The sequence below is a fragment of the Bufo gargarizans genome, chromosome 2 (genome assembly GCF_014858855.1).
Source record: "Bufo gargarizans isolate SCDJY-AF-19 chromosome 2, ASM1485885v1, whole genome shotgun sequence".
Classification (NCBI taxonomy): Eukaryota; Metazoa; Chordata; class Amphibia; order Anura; family Bufonidae; genus Bufo; species Bufo gargarizans.
Window position 1 is genome coordinate 701,945,568 of NC_058081.1, and position 14,603 is coordinate 701,960,170.

Sequence of the window (14,603 nt, forward strand, 5' to 3'; positions counted from 1 at the left end):
CTATTTTTTTGCTAAACGGAAATACGGACATACGGAAACGGAATGCAAATGCAGTACCTTCCGTTTTTTTTGTGGACCCGTTGAAATTAATAGTTACGCATACGGTTTGCAAAAAAAAAACAGAATGGACACAGTGCCAGCAAAGGGGGTCATTCATCAAGAGGCTTGCGACTATTTTAGTAGAAAAGATAGTCCCCTTTTTTGACCAACAGGCTGGTGTCAAAAAGTTTTTGACAGTTGGGTGGGACAAGGGTGGAGAGTGGGCATGTTGGGGGCCCCGGCAAATTTAACAACATGTGCATCTGGAAACAGTCGTACATGCTGGAGAAAAACTATGCCAGCCTCTGGCAGGCGAGCAGATTTTGATGTGTATTTGGATGTCGACTTGCTGCAGAATTGCAAAGAAGGCAAATCACCACGGCTGAGGACCTGGCAGAAGCACGTCAGGCAGTTTCAGTTGACCAGCTGGTGCCATATTTACAGCTGCCCATTCCGACAGCGAGAGCCTGCATTTGTCAGTGACGTGGGGGCCACTGGTCGGTGCCCCTCAGAGCAGTCTGGTCCTGCAGGGGTTAATGTCTGCCCCTTTGCACAGTGTTTATCAGTTGTCAGGACTGGGATTGACCTTTACTCTCACACAGCAGACAGGGAAGAGCTGCAGCTGTCCTTCCCATACCCAGGCTCACCATGGGGCTCCTGGACTATGTGGTCTCCTTCCTCCCCGGGGTGCCCTGGAACCTGTTGGGCAGTGTGGACTCCTTCCTACAAGGTGAGATGAACACAGAGGGATATTAACGCCATGTAACAGAGATCTCAGACCTGCGTGCTCTATCTGGGTGAGGTGTCCCTCTGTGTATAATACTTCACATAAGGTTGTTTCTTCCTGTTCCCACAGGTCTGGTCGGGGCCTGCGCTGTGTCCGTTCTGTACAACTTCATGAAGGTTCATCTGTACATCAGGTGTCTGAAGTAAGAGGGTCAACTAACCCGTAACTATACTGAGAGGTCACTAACTAGTACTTACTGCACTAATGGAGACTGCTAACTAGTACTCACTGCTAACTAGACTAATGGAAAGTGCTAACTAGTACTCACCGCTAACTAGACTAATGGAAAGTACTAACTAGTACTCACTGCTAACTAGACTAATGGAAAGTGCTAACTAGTACTCACTGCTAACTAGACTAATGGAAAGTGCTAGCTAGTACTCACTGCTAACTAGACTAATGGAAAGTACTAACTAGTACTCACTGCTAACTAGACTAATGGAAAGTGCTAACTAGTACTCCCTGCTAACTAGACTAATGGAAAGTGCTAACTAGTACTCACTGCTAACTAGACTAATGGAAAGTGCTAGCTAGTACTCACTGCTAACTAGACTAATGGAAAGTGCTAGCTAGTACTCACTGCTAACTAGACTAATGGAAAGTGCTAACTAGTACTCACTGCTAACTAGACTAATGGAAAGTGCTAGCTAGTACTCACTGCTAACTAGACTAATGGAAAGTGCTAGCTAGTACTCACTGCTAACTAACTAATGGAAAGTGCTATCTACAGCTAGTACTCACTGCTAACTAGACTAATGGAAAGTGCTAACTAGTACTCACTGCTAACTAGACTAATGGAAAGTGCTAGCTAGTACTCACTGCTAACTAGACTAATGGAAAGTGCTAGCTAGTACTCACTGCTAACTAGACTAATGGAAAGTGCTAGCTAGTACTCACTGCTAACTAGACTAATGGAAAGTGCTAACTAGTACTCACTGCTAACTAGACTAATGGAAAGTGCTAACTAGTACTCACTGCTAACTAGACTAATGGAAAGTGCGCTAGTACTCACTGCTAACTAGACTAATGGAAAGTGCTAACTAGTACTCACTGCTAACTACACAAATGGAAATAGCTAACTAGTACCCACTGCTAACTACATTGACAGACTTCTAACTAGTTCTCACCACTAACTAAATTGATGGAGACTACTAACTAGTACCTATTGCTAAGTACACTGATGGAGAATAACCACAGTAATGGAGACTGCTAACTAGTATTCACTACTTACTGATGAAAACTACTAACTAGTATATTGCTGACGGAGACTGATAACTCGTATGCACAGCTAATTACACTGAAGACTTCAGCAAATGGCATTTATCATGTAGACACAGTTAGTATAAGGCACTTACTAATGTATTGTGATTATCCATATTGCCTCTTTTGTTCGCTGGATTCATTTTTCCATCACATTATACACTTCTTGTTTCCAGGGATTACGACCACCACTGCAGAGCAGATATGAGGTGACAGAGAGGGAAGATGCTGCGCATGCGTGCCTAGATGCTCTCACAGTCCTGGCCACCAGGGTGTAGTGCCTTTTACAATCGTGTGCAAGCACGACCACCGCTGCTGGATTGCAGCGTGGTCCTAACCCCTGGAAACGAGCAGTTTACCTCATATACTCTTCATGTATTGAGGAATACCCCTAACTTTCTAGGAGAGAATCTCTGTACATAATACTAACCCTAATCTATATTACTGAGGCCTAATACTAACTGCTCTGACCACTAACCAGTACATACTACTAACTCTACTCACCACTGACTGGCACTCCCTACACTGTATAGTCACCCTCTTTTTCTCGCCCGCAGTGACCCCGAGAAACAGAAGAAGGCGACACAGCTCAGCTCCCCGGCTCGGTTTCGTGACCTCCTCCATCTCCTGCTCCTCACGTTCATTTACTCCCTGCTGGGGCCCCGGGTGGGGGCTCTGGTGGTTTTGGAGTTCTCCCTACGTGCAGTCTCCATGATATTGTCTCTACAGAAGGTTTGTTGATGTCGTCACATTCATCCATATTGCATGTGACATCACAGCTGGTGACTGAAACGATTCACTTTTTTAGGATATTTTTTGCTGTTTTTGTAACGCTGTAGATATACGGAAACACATGTGAACTATGCAAACACGGAAGATGCGTTTTTAAATTCAATCCATTGACTTCTATGGGATGGAAATGGTACCCATATGGATCCATTGGAACATGCGGCGCATTGATAAAAATGTTATGCGCGTAAAAACAATGTGCATATAAAAAATGGAATTCATCTGGATCCATAATCCATAAGTGTGAATTGCATCCATAAATTGCATGTGGAAAATCGGGGTGTGACAGAGGGGATATTCACACGTGGCAGATTTGTTGCAGAAATTTCTGCAAAAATTGGTTGTAGTCCTCTGAATGGGGTTGTTTTTTCTGCGAGCCCCATTCAGGCAAATCAGACAGGCCTAGAAATCTCTGCACCAAATCTGCAAATTCAATCTTAGGCCCCTTTCACACTAGCGAGTTTTCCGTACGGGTGCAATGCGTGAAATGAACGCATAGCACCCGCACTGAACTCTGACCCATTCATTTCAATGGGTCTTTGTACATGAGCGGTTTTTTTTTCACGCATTAGTTCTGCGTTGCGTGAAAAGTGCAGCAGGTTCTATAGTCAGCGTTTTTCACGCAGCCCTGGCCTCATAGAAGTGAATGGGGCTTCAGTGAAAAACACATTACATCCGGAAGTGCGGATGCAATTAGCTTTTCTCTGATGGTTGCTAGGAGATGTTGTTTGTAAACCTTCTGTTTTTTATCACGCGCGTGAAAAACGCATTGCACGCGCGCGGAAAAAAATGAACGCAATTGCAGACAAAACTGGCTGAACTTGCTTGCAAAATGGTGCGAGTTTCACTGAACGCACCCTGAACGCATCTGGACCTAATCCGTCACGCTCGTGTGAAAGGGGCCTTAGAGCTCATGCACACAAACGTATTTTATTTCCGTGTCCTTTCCGTTTTTTTTTGTGGACCGTATACGGAACCATTCATTTAAATGGGTCCGCAAAAAAAACAGAAGCTACTCCGTGTGCATTCCGTTTCCGTATTTCCGTTTTGCAAAAAAATAGAACATGTCCTATTATTGTCCGCATTACAGACAAGGATATGACTGTTGTATTAGGGGCCAGCTGTGCTGTTCCGTTCCGCAAAATATGGAATGCACACGGACGTCATCCGTATTTTTTGCGGATCAGTTTTTTGCGGACCGAAAAATACATACAGTCGTGTGCATGAGGCCTTAGGGTTCATGCAAACAACAGGTGTTTTGTGGTCCACAAAACTCGGATACCGGCCGTGTGCATTCCGCATTTTGCAGAACAGAACGTCTGGCCCATAACAGAACAGTCCTATCCTTGTCCATAATGTGGACAAGAATAAGACAGGTTCTATATTTTGCAGATGCAACGGAACGGACAAATGCATGCAGACAGTACACGGTGTGCTGTTTGCATCTTTTGCAGCCCTATTCAAGTGAATGGGTCCGCATCCAACCCGCAAAAAATGCGGATCGGATGCAAATAATAAATACGTTCGTGTGCATGAGTCCTTAGGCACCAAAAGCCACATTGAATCCACTCCCATTGCTTTCAGAGAAAAATCTGTGCCGTAGTTCACATGGTGCGATTTTTGCATGTGTAGAAAAAAAAAGTTCATTGTTGGTGCAGACTCTGTATAGAAATTATTCAAAATATGGTTTGAGACTGGCACTCCCACGTGTGAATGAAAACGTAATTATATCTAATATAATACACAATGGTTTATTTGGTAACACAAGATAAAACTGATCTTAAAATATAGCATACTAAAAATAAGAACCCAAGTAATAGCTGCAGCAAATGTCCTTAATATAAAATGACTGGTGGAAAAATATAAAAAATATTAACAAAAAAAAAAAATATAAAAAAAAGTGAAAAAAAGTCCAATGGTGATGTCAAAGGAGGGTAAAAAAAAGTGATAAAAATGGTAATAAAAATCCCCATACAAAGGGTTTATGAAAGGTTGGTAAAACACAGTTCTGGGCAGATCAACCCAATATATAGTACAGCATCTATAATTTGTGTATTTCTTACACCTGTCCCAGTCTCTTAACTGTATGTTTGGACTGGTTCCTTAGTATAAATCACAGGTACCTGTCCGATGTTATATTGTTGTGATGTGGCTGTAAGGAGAAAAGTCCAGTTTTACTGACGGTATACTTTCTCTGTCCGTGGCTTAATTTCTCGGCGTCTCACCTTACTCGTGCGCTGCCGCTGTCTCTCGATCAAAATGCCGAGATCTTGAGTTTGTCACGTGACCTTAGGTGGTGCTCGCGAGAGGTGGACTTGCGATGCCCGAGTTTAGGTAACCGGTATTGCGATCTTTGTTTTTTAGATCTCTATTCTTTTGGAGCGCTCCAATTCTTCTATTGGGATGTTGGCACATGGGCTTCCAGCCAGAATAACCGTTGGGAATAGGATTGTGAAAACCAAACGCGTTTTGGGGATCTCTTTCCCCTTCCTCAGTGGTCAATTCCCAACTAACGCTCCAAAAGAATAGAGATCTAAAAAACAAAGATCGCAATACCGGCTACCTAAACACGGGCTTTGCAAGTCCACCTCTCGCGAGCACCACCTAAGGTCACGTGACAAACTCAAGATCTCGGCATTTTGATCGAGAGACAGCGGCAGTAAGGTGAGACGCCGAGAAATTAAGCCACGGACGGAGAAAGTATACCGTGAGTAAAACCGGACTTTTCTCCTTACGGCCACATCACAACAATATAACATCGGACAGGTACCTGTGATTTATACTAAGTGAACCAGTCAAAACATACAGTTAAGGGACTGGGACAGGTGTAAGAAATACACAAATTATAGATGCTGTACTATATATTGGGTTGATCTGCACAGAACTGTGTTTTACCAACCTTTCATCAACCCTTTGTATGGGGATTTTTATTACCATTTTTATCACTTTTTCTTACCCTCCTTTGACATCACCATTGGACTTTTTTTATATTTTATTTGTTAATATTTTTTATATTTTTCCACCAGTCATTTTATATTAAGGACATTTGCTGCAGCTATTACATGGGTTCTTATTTTTAGTATGCTATATTTTAAGACCAGTTTTATCTTGTGTTACCAAATAAACCATTGTGTATTACATTAGATATAATTACGTTTTCATTCACACGTGGGAGTGCCAGTCTCAAACCATATTTTGAATAACTTCTTTGTTTGATAGAGTGAATCAGCTGAGACTAGAGCACCCATTCCAAATTTGTAGATGAGTGAGCTATTTGCCATTTATCTTTCTTTTTGTATAGAAATTTCCACTGAAATCAAATCAAAGGCAAGCCGAAAATCTGCACCAAAACCCACTGCAAACGGACCCGGACCCCCCCACCCCCCCCCCCCCCAAAAAAAATACATTGGAAAAAACTGTATATTTAATTTTCTTTTGTTTTTACTATAAATTCTGTGATCGGGAATAAAATAGGCGTGACAATGCTTAGGTGCACAGAGTGAAGCTCTTTGTTACGTATCTAGATGTTTTCTAGCTTCCTGGTCCCCCCAGTGTGTGGTCTGCAGTGAGCAGTACACATGTTCGGCTGCTTTGGTTTGGACTAGGGATGAGCAAATCGACTTCAGATGAAACATCCAAAGTCGATTTGCATAATACTTCGCATAATACCACTTGGAACTGAACCCAAGTTCCGAAAATGTTTATTTTTTTTATAGTAGAAATAGAAATCAATTTATGAAGTTATTACGTGAAGTCTCGCGAGACTTCTTGAAGTAATAACTTCCGCTCATAGGAGCCAAAGCATTCTGATACTGTACGGACCGCTCGCTTCGTACAGTATTCAAACAAAGTATTATGCGAATCGACTTTGGATGTTTCATTTGAAGTCGATTTGCTCATCCCTAGTCCAAACCAAAGCAGCCGAACATGTGTACTGCTCACTGCAGACCACACACTGGGGGGACCAGGAAGCTAGAAAACATCTAGCTACGTAACAAAGAGCTTAACTCTATGCACCCAAGCATTGTCAAGCCTATTTTATTCCCGATCACAGAATGTATAGTAAATCAACATCAAAATTTAATATACTGTATTTTCCAATGCATTTTTATTTTTTTGGGGTTTTCCGTTTGCCCATCCCTAGTTTGGACCTTAGGAATGTGGCCAGGTACCCGTTACCAATAACATACTACATTACAAGGAATCAAAGGGAAAGAACCACTAAAATAAACCTTGAAACACAGGTGTGGATTCCGTGTCTAAGAGAGCCTTCACACGCTGCAGAAATTTCCGCGAATGATCATCAGTTACATTCATTTAAATGGGGCGGCAAGCACATGGATTTCTGCAAGCCCCATTCATGTGAATGGAACTGATTTTCAGTCACGGAAATGTCTGCAATAAAATCTGCAGCGTGAGAAGGCGTCCTAAACATTCAATGGGCTAATACAACTGTGTGAACATACCATTAGTATGTCCACACAAGACATAACTGGCAGATTTTGCATTGCCAGGAGTAGACTGGGAACTTAAATTGGCCATGGAAAAAAAAATAAACGTGGCCCTGTTTTGTAGTGAGGCCCAATATGACAGAAGGCAGGAAGGCATATTGTGGCACATTATACCACCTCAGCAGAGCCAAATACCACAGTGCCCTGGAAGAACACAATACCTCCCCAAAACCTGCCCTTCTGTCCTGGCCAGTTCCAGCTGCCACGTTCTGTCCTCCTACTCCAGTTGCCTTAGGATGGCAATATAGTTAAATCTTACAGTAGGATTACGTATGCAGCTCTGGAGCTGACTGGAGTATGTCATACTGTAACTCAATGTTTTATCTGTCTCCGCAGGGCATCCACAGTTCCCAGCTGTTCCTCCTCTGCCAGTTCTCATTGGGATGCGGGGTTACTTGCAGCCTGGATTACCTGCATGAAGGGGCCCCTCACCGAACATGGAACCTTCTACTGGCGGTGGGCCTATCGGGGCTGATTGTGTGGCAGACAAGCAGGATGTGCCGACATGTGGCAGTTATGTACCAGCTGCACAGCAGCAAACGTTACTGTGGGGTTTGCCTGTCTTTGGTGGCCTGCTGGCACGACATCCCTACTGGGCTGTGCCGGGCACTGAAAGTGGCATTCTTCGTATCGGATCTGGCAGCAGTGGCCGTAATTAACCGGGATTTCCTCAGCACGGCAGAGGCTGTGAGATTTTGGACGCCACTGACCATCTGCTACACACTGCTGGTGATCTATATGCAAGGTAAGGGCTGCCATGATCGCACCCCAATCTGATGTCATAGGAGGGTTGCCAACCTCCCATAAATAATTGGACAGTCCCTAAAAATAGGAGCTGGGTGGCAAGCAATATGACTGTCATTACAGCTCCTATAGGGATTGTTTCACATCTTTCCTACTGTACTAAACAATAAATGTGATAAATGTCTCCTATCCCTGTAAGGCCTCATGCACACGGCCGTGTTATGCAGTCCAGAAATCACGAAGCCGCACGTGTGCATGCCGTCATTTATTTTTAAAATTCTGTAGAAATGTCCTATCCATGTTCGCAAAACGGACAAGAAAAGGACATGTTCTATCTTTTTTCGAGGGCCGCGGAATGGACATGTGGATGCAGACAGCACACGGTGTGCTGTCCGCATCCTAGGCGGCCCCATTGAAATGAATGGGCCCGCATCTGATCTGCAGAAATGCGTATTAAATGTGGACAGAAATTAGGGCTGTGTGCATGAGCCCTAATGCTGTATAACTCGGGTGAGTCTGGGAAAGCAGGGTGGATTCTTATGGGAAAATGCTTTTATCTGTGTTGGGTTCATACCTGTGCTGTGTTTGTCTGGCAGAGGAGCAGCACCAGAACCCCACGGAGCAGATGGCATATCAGACAGTGTTTGTTCGCATGGGAGGCCTCCTGATCCTGATGATGACGGTGGGGAGATGGTCAGACATTTTACACATCTTCATCTCGCTAGTCGGAGAGCTGTGGTGCCTGGTCCATGCCGGGGTCATGCTGGACATCTGCAGAGAGGAGGTGAGAGATCAATTATGGATGACTACGCCAGCTGATTAATTCCGCCTGCCAGGGCACTAATGGATGTCAGGGGCAGAGTTATACGCCCCATGTAAAATCTTTACATGGGACTACTGCCCTGCTGTGGTTCCCCTCTGCACCCCCTTATAGATGCACCATAGTGGACATCCAGTTAGCGTTAACGTCTCCTTTGATGAAGAGCAGTTTGCAGGCTCCTTCATGCATAATTTTGGTCCTTTTTTTTTTTTTTTTTAGCAGTTTTTGTTCCTATAGTGCGTTTTATAATAGTGTTTTTCATATGCCTAGTGTTTGAAACTATGTAGGCCTATATAATGTCACTTCTACGTTAGATCTCTATGGAGAAAAATCATTGGTAAAAAAACAAAACACCATGACACGAAAAATGCCAACACACATTACACATGCATGTGGATTTTTGTGCAGATTCTGCTGTTTTCACACCAAAACCCAGATGTATTACTTAAAGGGGTTATCCCATTACAGACAACATATAGTACATTACAATGCCTTCCTAACAAAGCTGGAACCAGCCCTGTACCTCACATGGATCCAGAGATCTGCCCATAGATTTATATCAAGCTGCCAGCTCGAGGGGAGTGCATTTTCTGTCTCAGCTCAGCGGACGGCACCATTCGGCTGCAGCTCTTTCCCTATCACAACTCAGGAGGAAAACGGAGCATGTACGACCATCTCAGTGAGCTGGGCAAAGAAATAAGAAAAAAAAAAAAAAACAGCAGGTGGCGCTATACAGATACATTTTATTGAATAACTCAGTGGCCATGCACCAGGTGCTGGTTTGAAAACTGTAGTATATTGTTTATGGGACAACTGCATTAAGGATTTTCTATGCGGATTTCAATGTGCTTTTACCCCAGATCCCACTGTTTGCATTGCAAAGGGTGAACTCTGCATTGCAAATCCGCCCGAACAATTGACATGCTGCAGATTTAAAAATCCACACCGCAGTTCGATTTCCTATGCGGAAAATCTCTGCACCGTGTGGAGGAGATTTTGAAACTCTCATCTGCTTAGCTATTATTATTATTATGCACTTATATAGCGCTGACATACGCAGCGCTTTACAGACATTATCATCACTCTGTCCCCAATGGGGCTCACAATCTAAGTTCCCTATCAGTGTGTGGGAGGAAACCGGAGAACCCGGAGGAAACCCAGGCAAACGTGAGGAGAACATACAAACTCCATACAGATGTTGTCCTTGATCTGATTCGAACGTAGGACCCCAGTGCTGCAAGGCACCAGTGCTAATCGCTGAGCCACCGTGCTGCCCACAATGGCTCCATACTACACTGTGGATTTTCCGCACAAAATGTGCACCTTGTGCCTAAACGCCACTACTACAAATAAAAATAGCACCAAAAACTGTAAAAGCTCTCTGTGTGAACCCGCCATACTGCTGTCATTACTTTGGTTGTAATTCCCTGTGCAGACCCTAGATGGCAGCACACAGCCACACACAATTTTTTATGTTCCCGTATTCTGTATTATTTTCCACCCCTTTATCTTCTGTCTAGGATTATTCAGCCAGAATTTCGACCTCCAGAAAGAGTCCAACGACTAGAAAACCTAAGACAGAGACCGCCCTGGAGGGATGAGACGGATCATATCCTGGAATTTCTTATAATGACTGTTTATGAAAGCACCATTACCGTGAAAGGCACTGACCCCGCAGCCCCATAGTGGATGGTGAAGGAACGCTGAGGGAGAATTCATACCCCCTGGATCATCTGCATTTATAGAGCAGGAACCCACGGACGGTGCATGTCTCTGAATCCAGATCACGGGTGCCTGCAGTGCAAAGATAAATCAACTACAAATCAGTGCATCATGAAAACTTCCTGATAGACTTAGTTCAATTTGTCACAGTTATTAAAATCTCTGCTTGCTCTCAGTGAATAGGAACATTGTGGTTTACATTCAAAGTCTGAAAACCTGTACAGACCTAACAGCTCTTACAGCTGAGGGTTTGTTACAGTTGCATCCAGACTAGTCAATCCTGTTCCCATTCACTGAACATGGTGAGGAAAGGAAGTGCAAAGGCTATCAGAAAGTTGTATTTCCAGAGGACTGGATGAGGTCTGGACCCAGGGCACTCACCCCGATAGTGTCCGGCATTTAGGAATGTTTATTTTTATTTTTTATTATTATTATTTTTAAGCGTATTTAGTGGAGATAGTTATTTGTCTATAGGATTTGGGATCGTGTTATGTGATATTACAAACACTGCAAATCCGTTCTGTGCAGTAACCTGTGCACATCTATAGGTGGCGCTCACACTTTGCTGCACTGTCATCACTAAGGTCAACTCTAACACGTATGTCACTCTGTAGGTAAAAAGCTACGGGTCTATATTAACTTACTTGTCCTATGACGCACTTCGTATACGATTTGATAAAAATGCATAGGCCATGTCAAGCCTACAGGTGCCGCTGCAAATTAGAGTAGGGACCCATTCAAAAAGGTCCACCTTGACGTGGTGACTGGGCCTATGCATTTTCATCAAAACTTATATGAAGTGCCTCCATGGAGACATTTATAAATGAAGCAGTAGATGAATGGCGGGTGGTGTGTGACCCATGCCTTTTCTTCTACAGACCGTCGACTCGAACAAGCCGTAGGTCACACCAGGAGAGTGAGCAATATGACAGCCCGTGTTGCATCCTGGCTCCAGCCTTCCCAGTTGTGCCAACCAAAAACACGTGTAAATAAATTGGCTGCTGTATCCAAGCTCCTGGTGTGTGATACTGTCTACTGAGTAGCTGCTGTATCTAAGCCCATCATGTGTGATACTGTCTACTGAGTAGCTGCTGTATCTAAGCCCATCATGTGTGACACTGTCTACTGAGTAGCTGCTGTAACTAAGCCCATCATGTGTGACACTGTCTACTGAGTAGCTGCTGTAACTAAGCCCATCATGTGTGATACTGTCTACTGAGTAGCTGCTGTAACTAAGCCCATCATGTGTGATACTGTCTACTGAGTAGCTGCTGTAACTAAGCCCATCATGTGTGATACTGTCTACTGAGTAGCTGCTGTAACTAAGCCCATCATGTGTGATACTGTCTACTGAGTAGCTGCTGTAACTAAGCCCATCATGTGTGATACTATCTGCTGAGCTGCTGTATCTAATCCCATCAGGTTAGATACTGTCTACTGAGCTGCTGTATCCGTACTGACCAACATGTAAAAAAAAAACAACTCAAAATCATTACATTAAACTGTCCTGGCAAAAACGGCGACTGTATGTGTATGTAATCCTATCCCTGAGATACTGGCTGCTGACCCGCTGTATCTAAGCCTATCGTGTGTGACCAGCTGGCTATATCCATTAGATGCATGTTGGCCAAACCGACCCATGTACAACAGACGGCAGATTAGTGGGATAAGGATCAAAGAGTGAGGATTCAACCTGCCTGATCCTTCTTCCACCACCAGAAGAGTCTGTCAGCAGCTTTCTCCATTCTCCCTATTGAGAACACATGCATGCTCGGCCGAGCTGGGGGAGTCAGCTGAAAAAGCTGTCGTAATGACCTGCATGCAGCCAACAGCTATCAAAAGTGTGCGCCTCTCATGTGTTATACAGTCCTGTGTCTAAACCACTCATGTGTGATACTGTATCTAAGCTTGACGTTATACAAATCTATAGTGTGGGCCAAACGCTTAGCAGACAGCTACTTCTCCTGATTCTCCCATACATATGCATGCTTGGCTTTGATGAGCATGCATATGTAGTGAATGGGGACGGGAGAGAAGCTGCTGCCAGACACCACTTATCTCCTAAGAGCAAAAGGATCGGGCAGTGACCGATTTGGTCACTGGCATCCATGACTGAGGGAGCCCCATACACATTAGATGCTCGGCTGAATCCATCAATATCTAATGCATATGGCTGGCTTCAGGCTCTAAGCTGCTACCTGGAGTCACATACACAAGAATCTCAGTATCTGACCTACAGGCGAGTCTCCTGGGGTAGTGGTTGTGGAGACGTTGATGGGAATAGTGGTGGGAGGTCAGACAATACATAACAGACGCTCTGAGATCCATAGATCTCCATACCTGGCACAGAACACACTAGGCGCGTGTGCCTGTGTAATGCACATGAAGCAGCTGCTGGACCTACATTCTCGCTATAAGTATTCCCATTCTCTAAAGATCCTGTTTCTCGTCTCACATCTGGGAACAAGAATTTTTTTTCCTTTTCAAGCAAAAAAAGAAAAGAAAAACAAGAGCTGGGGCTCAGTAATCAGCCAGGAATCCAGCAGAGGAAATGAGTGATTTGTTACATTAACCATTTCTGCGCCTCCTCTGCCCCTCATAATGCGCCGCCATCCTGAGTAACTACCTCAAGCTGAAGGGGTTAAGGGACCGTTACCAGAAACTGGATCCATCTCTGGGGAGAGGACGGCTGTGCGGCATGTCATGGCAGAGCCCGCAGGTTACGTCCCACCATAATGCTATATATACACACACACACACACACACACACACAACACAGGGGGTGACTGCCCCTCACACCGCGCTCCCTGCCTCTTTCCGGGCGCCAGACTTCATTTCTCCTGACGGGTATAACATCTGGCGCAAATTATCAACCTGCGAGGATTCTGACCTCACACCGCAGGAAATGGTGATGCAGCAAGAGGCCGACTGGATATACGACACCGCCGGGAGGGGGGAGACGGCGACAAAACACAGATGTGAGGCGAACAAAAAGCAACGCCATACAAACAAGAGGACTGGAGCGAGGACTCAGCTAGGGAATCAGCGCGCCGAGAGATCCTCACTGCGGTCACAAATACGTACAATGGACCCGACACATTGGGGAGTAGGATGCGAGAGAGACGACGCGCAAAGCGGTCACAATACGTCACCTCAACTTCTGCTAAATGAATTTACCAGAATACTTACCAGTTTTTCTGTCATGATTCTGCCTAGAATTTGGCTCGAAATGCGCTAACAGTTGTCTCAATGTGCCGTAGAATTATTTATGAACCAAATGCGACAAGAAGAAAAAATATGAGGACAGATATCCAGTTTATAGGGGGTAATGTATGAACGGCTCTGCGCCGGAAAAGTGCCGCAATGTTAGCTGCGTAGTAGGAAATGCTGCAATTTAAGAAGCGTTAGGGACATATTTTAATGCGTTTTGCTCTGTTCCCATCACTGTGTATTTATTAATGGGTGTAGAGATGCTTCCTGGGAGGAGTTACACCTTAAGCTACATTTATCACAGGCCACATTTTGAAATGTTGCAAAAAGAAATAAAAATTGGCAAGTCCGCTGTTAGCAGAAAAACTATACAGAAATGTTCACAAATATCACAGGTTAAAAAGCAGTGCTCCAAAATGAAGAGCCGGGGAGTAACATTTATTAAATTTGGTGCGGAAAAAAATGACACCGCCATCAGCAAACTCTGCAAAAAAATCTACAACATTCCAGACACTTAGCACTTGTTTAAAGGGGTTATCCCATGATTAAAGTAAAAAAATTCCTAATATTTTTGATAATCATATAGTCCACGACAATCTCTTTCTAACAAAGCTAGAACCAGCCCTGTACCTCACATGGATCCAGAGATCTCCACATTTGTTGCTCTGCAAGATTAACCCTTAGTGACCATGCAAATTCTTTCATAAATCGCCTTCCAAGA

General features: G+C 44.1%; 1 protein-coding gene and 1 long non-coding RNA gene across 2 annotated transcripts in view; one reads left to right on the forward strand and one right to left on the reverse strand.

Moving 5' to 3' along the window:
• Positions 1-247: 247 nt before the first annotated feature.
• TMEM82 (transmembrane protein 82) lies at positions 248-10,607 on the forward strand. Its single transcript, XM_044282479.1, has 6 exons — positions 248-769; positions 896-968; positions 2,644-2,818; positions 7,723-8,131; positions 8,727-8,914; positions 10,471-10,607. The coding sequence occupies exons 1-6, from the start codon at positions 688-690 to the stop codon at positions 10,549-10,551; spliced, it is 1,008 nt and encodes a 335-aa protein (XP_044138414.1). The 5' UTR covers positions 248-687; the 3' UTR covers positions 10,552-10,607.
• An 11-nt stretch (positions 10,608-10,618) lies between these two features.
• The window catches only part of LOC122929042, a 30,132-nt gene continuing 26,147 nt past the window's right edge, over positions 10,619-14,603 (reverse strand). Inside the window, exon 3 of the long non-coding RNA XR_006387951.1 lies at positions 10,619-10,744. This is a non-coding gene — a long non-coding RNA (uncharacterized LOC122929042). The remainder of the gene's footprint in view (positions 10,745-14,603) is intronic.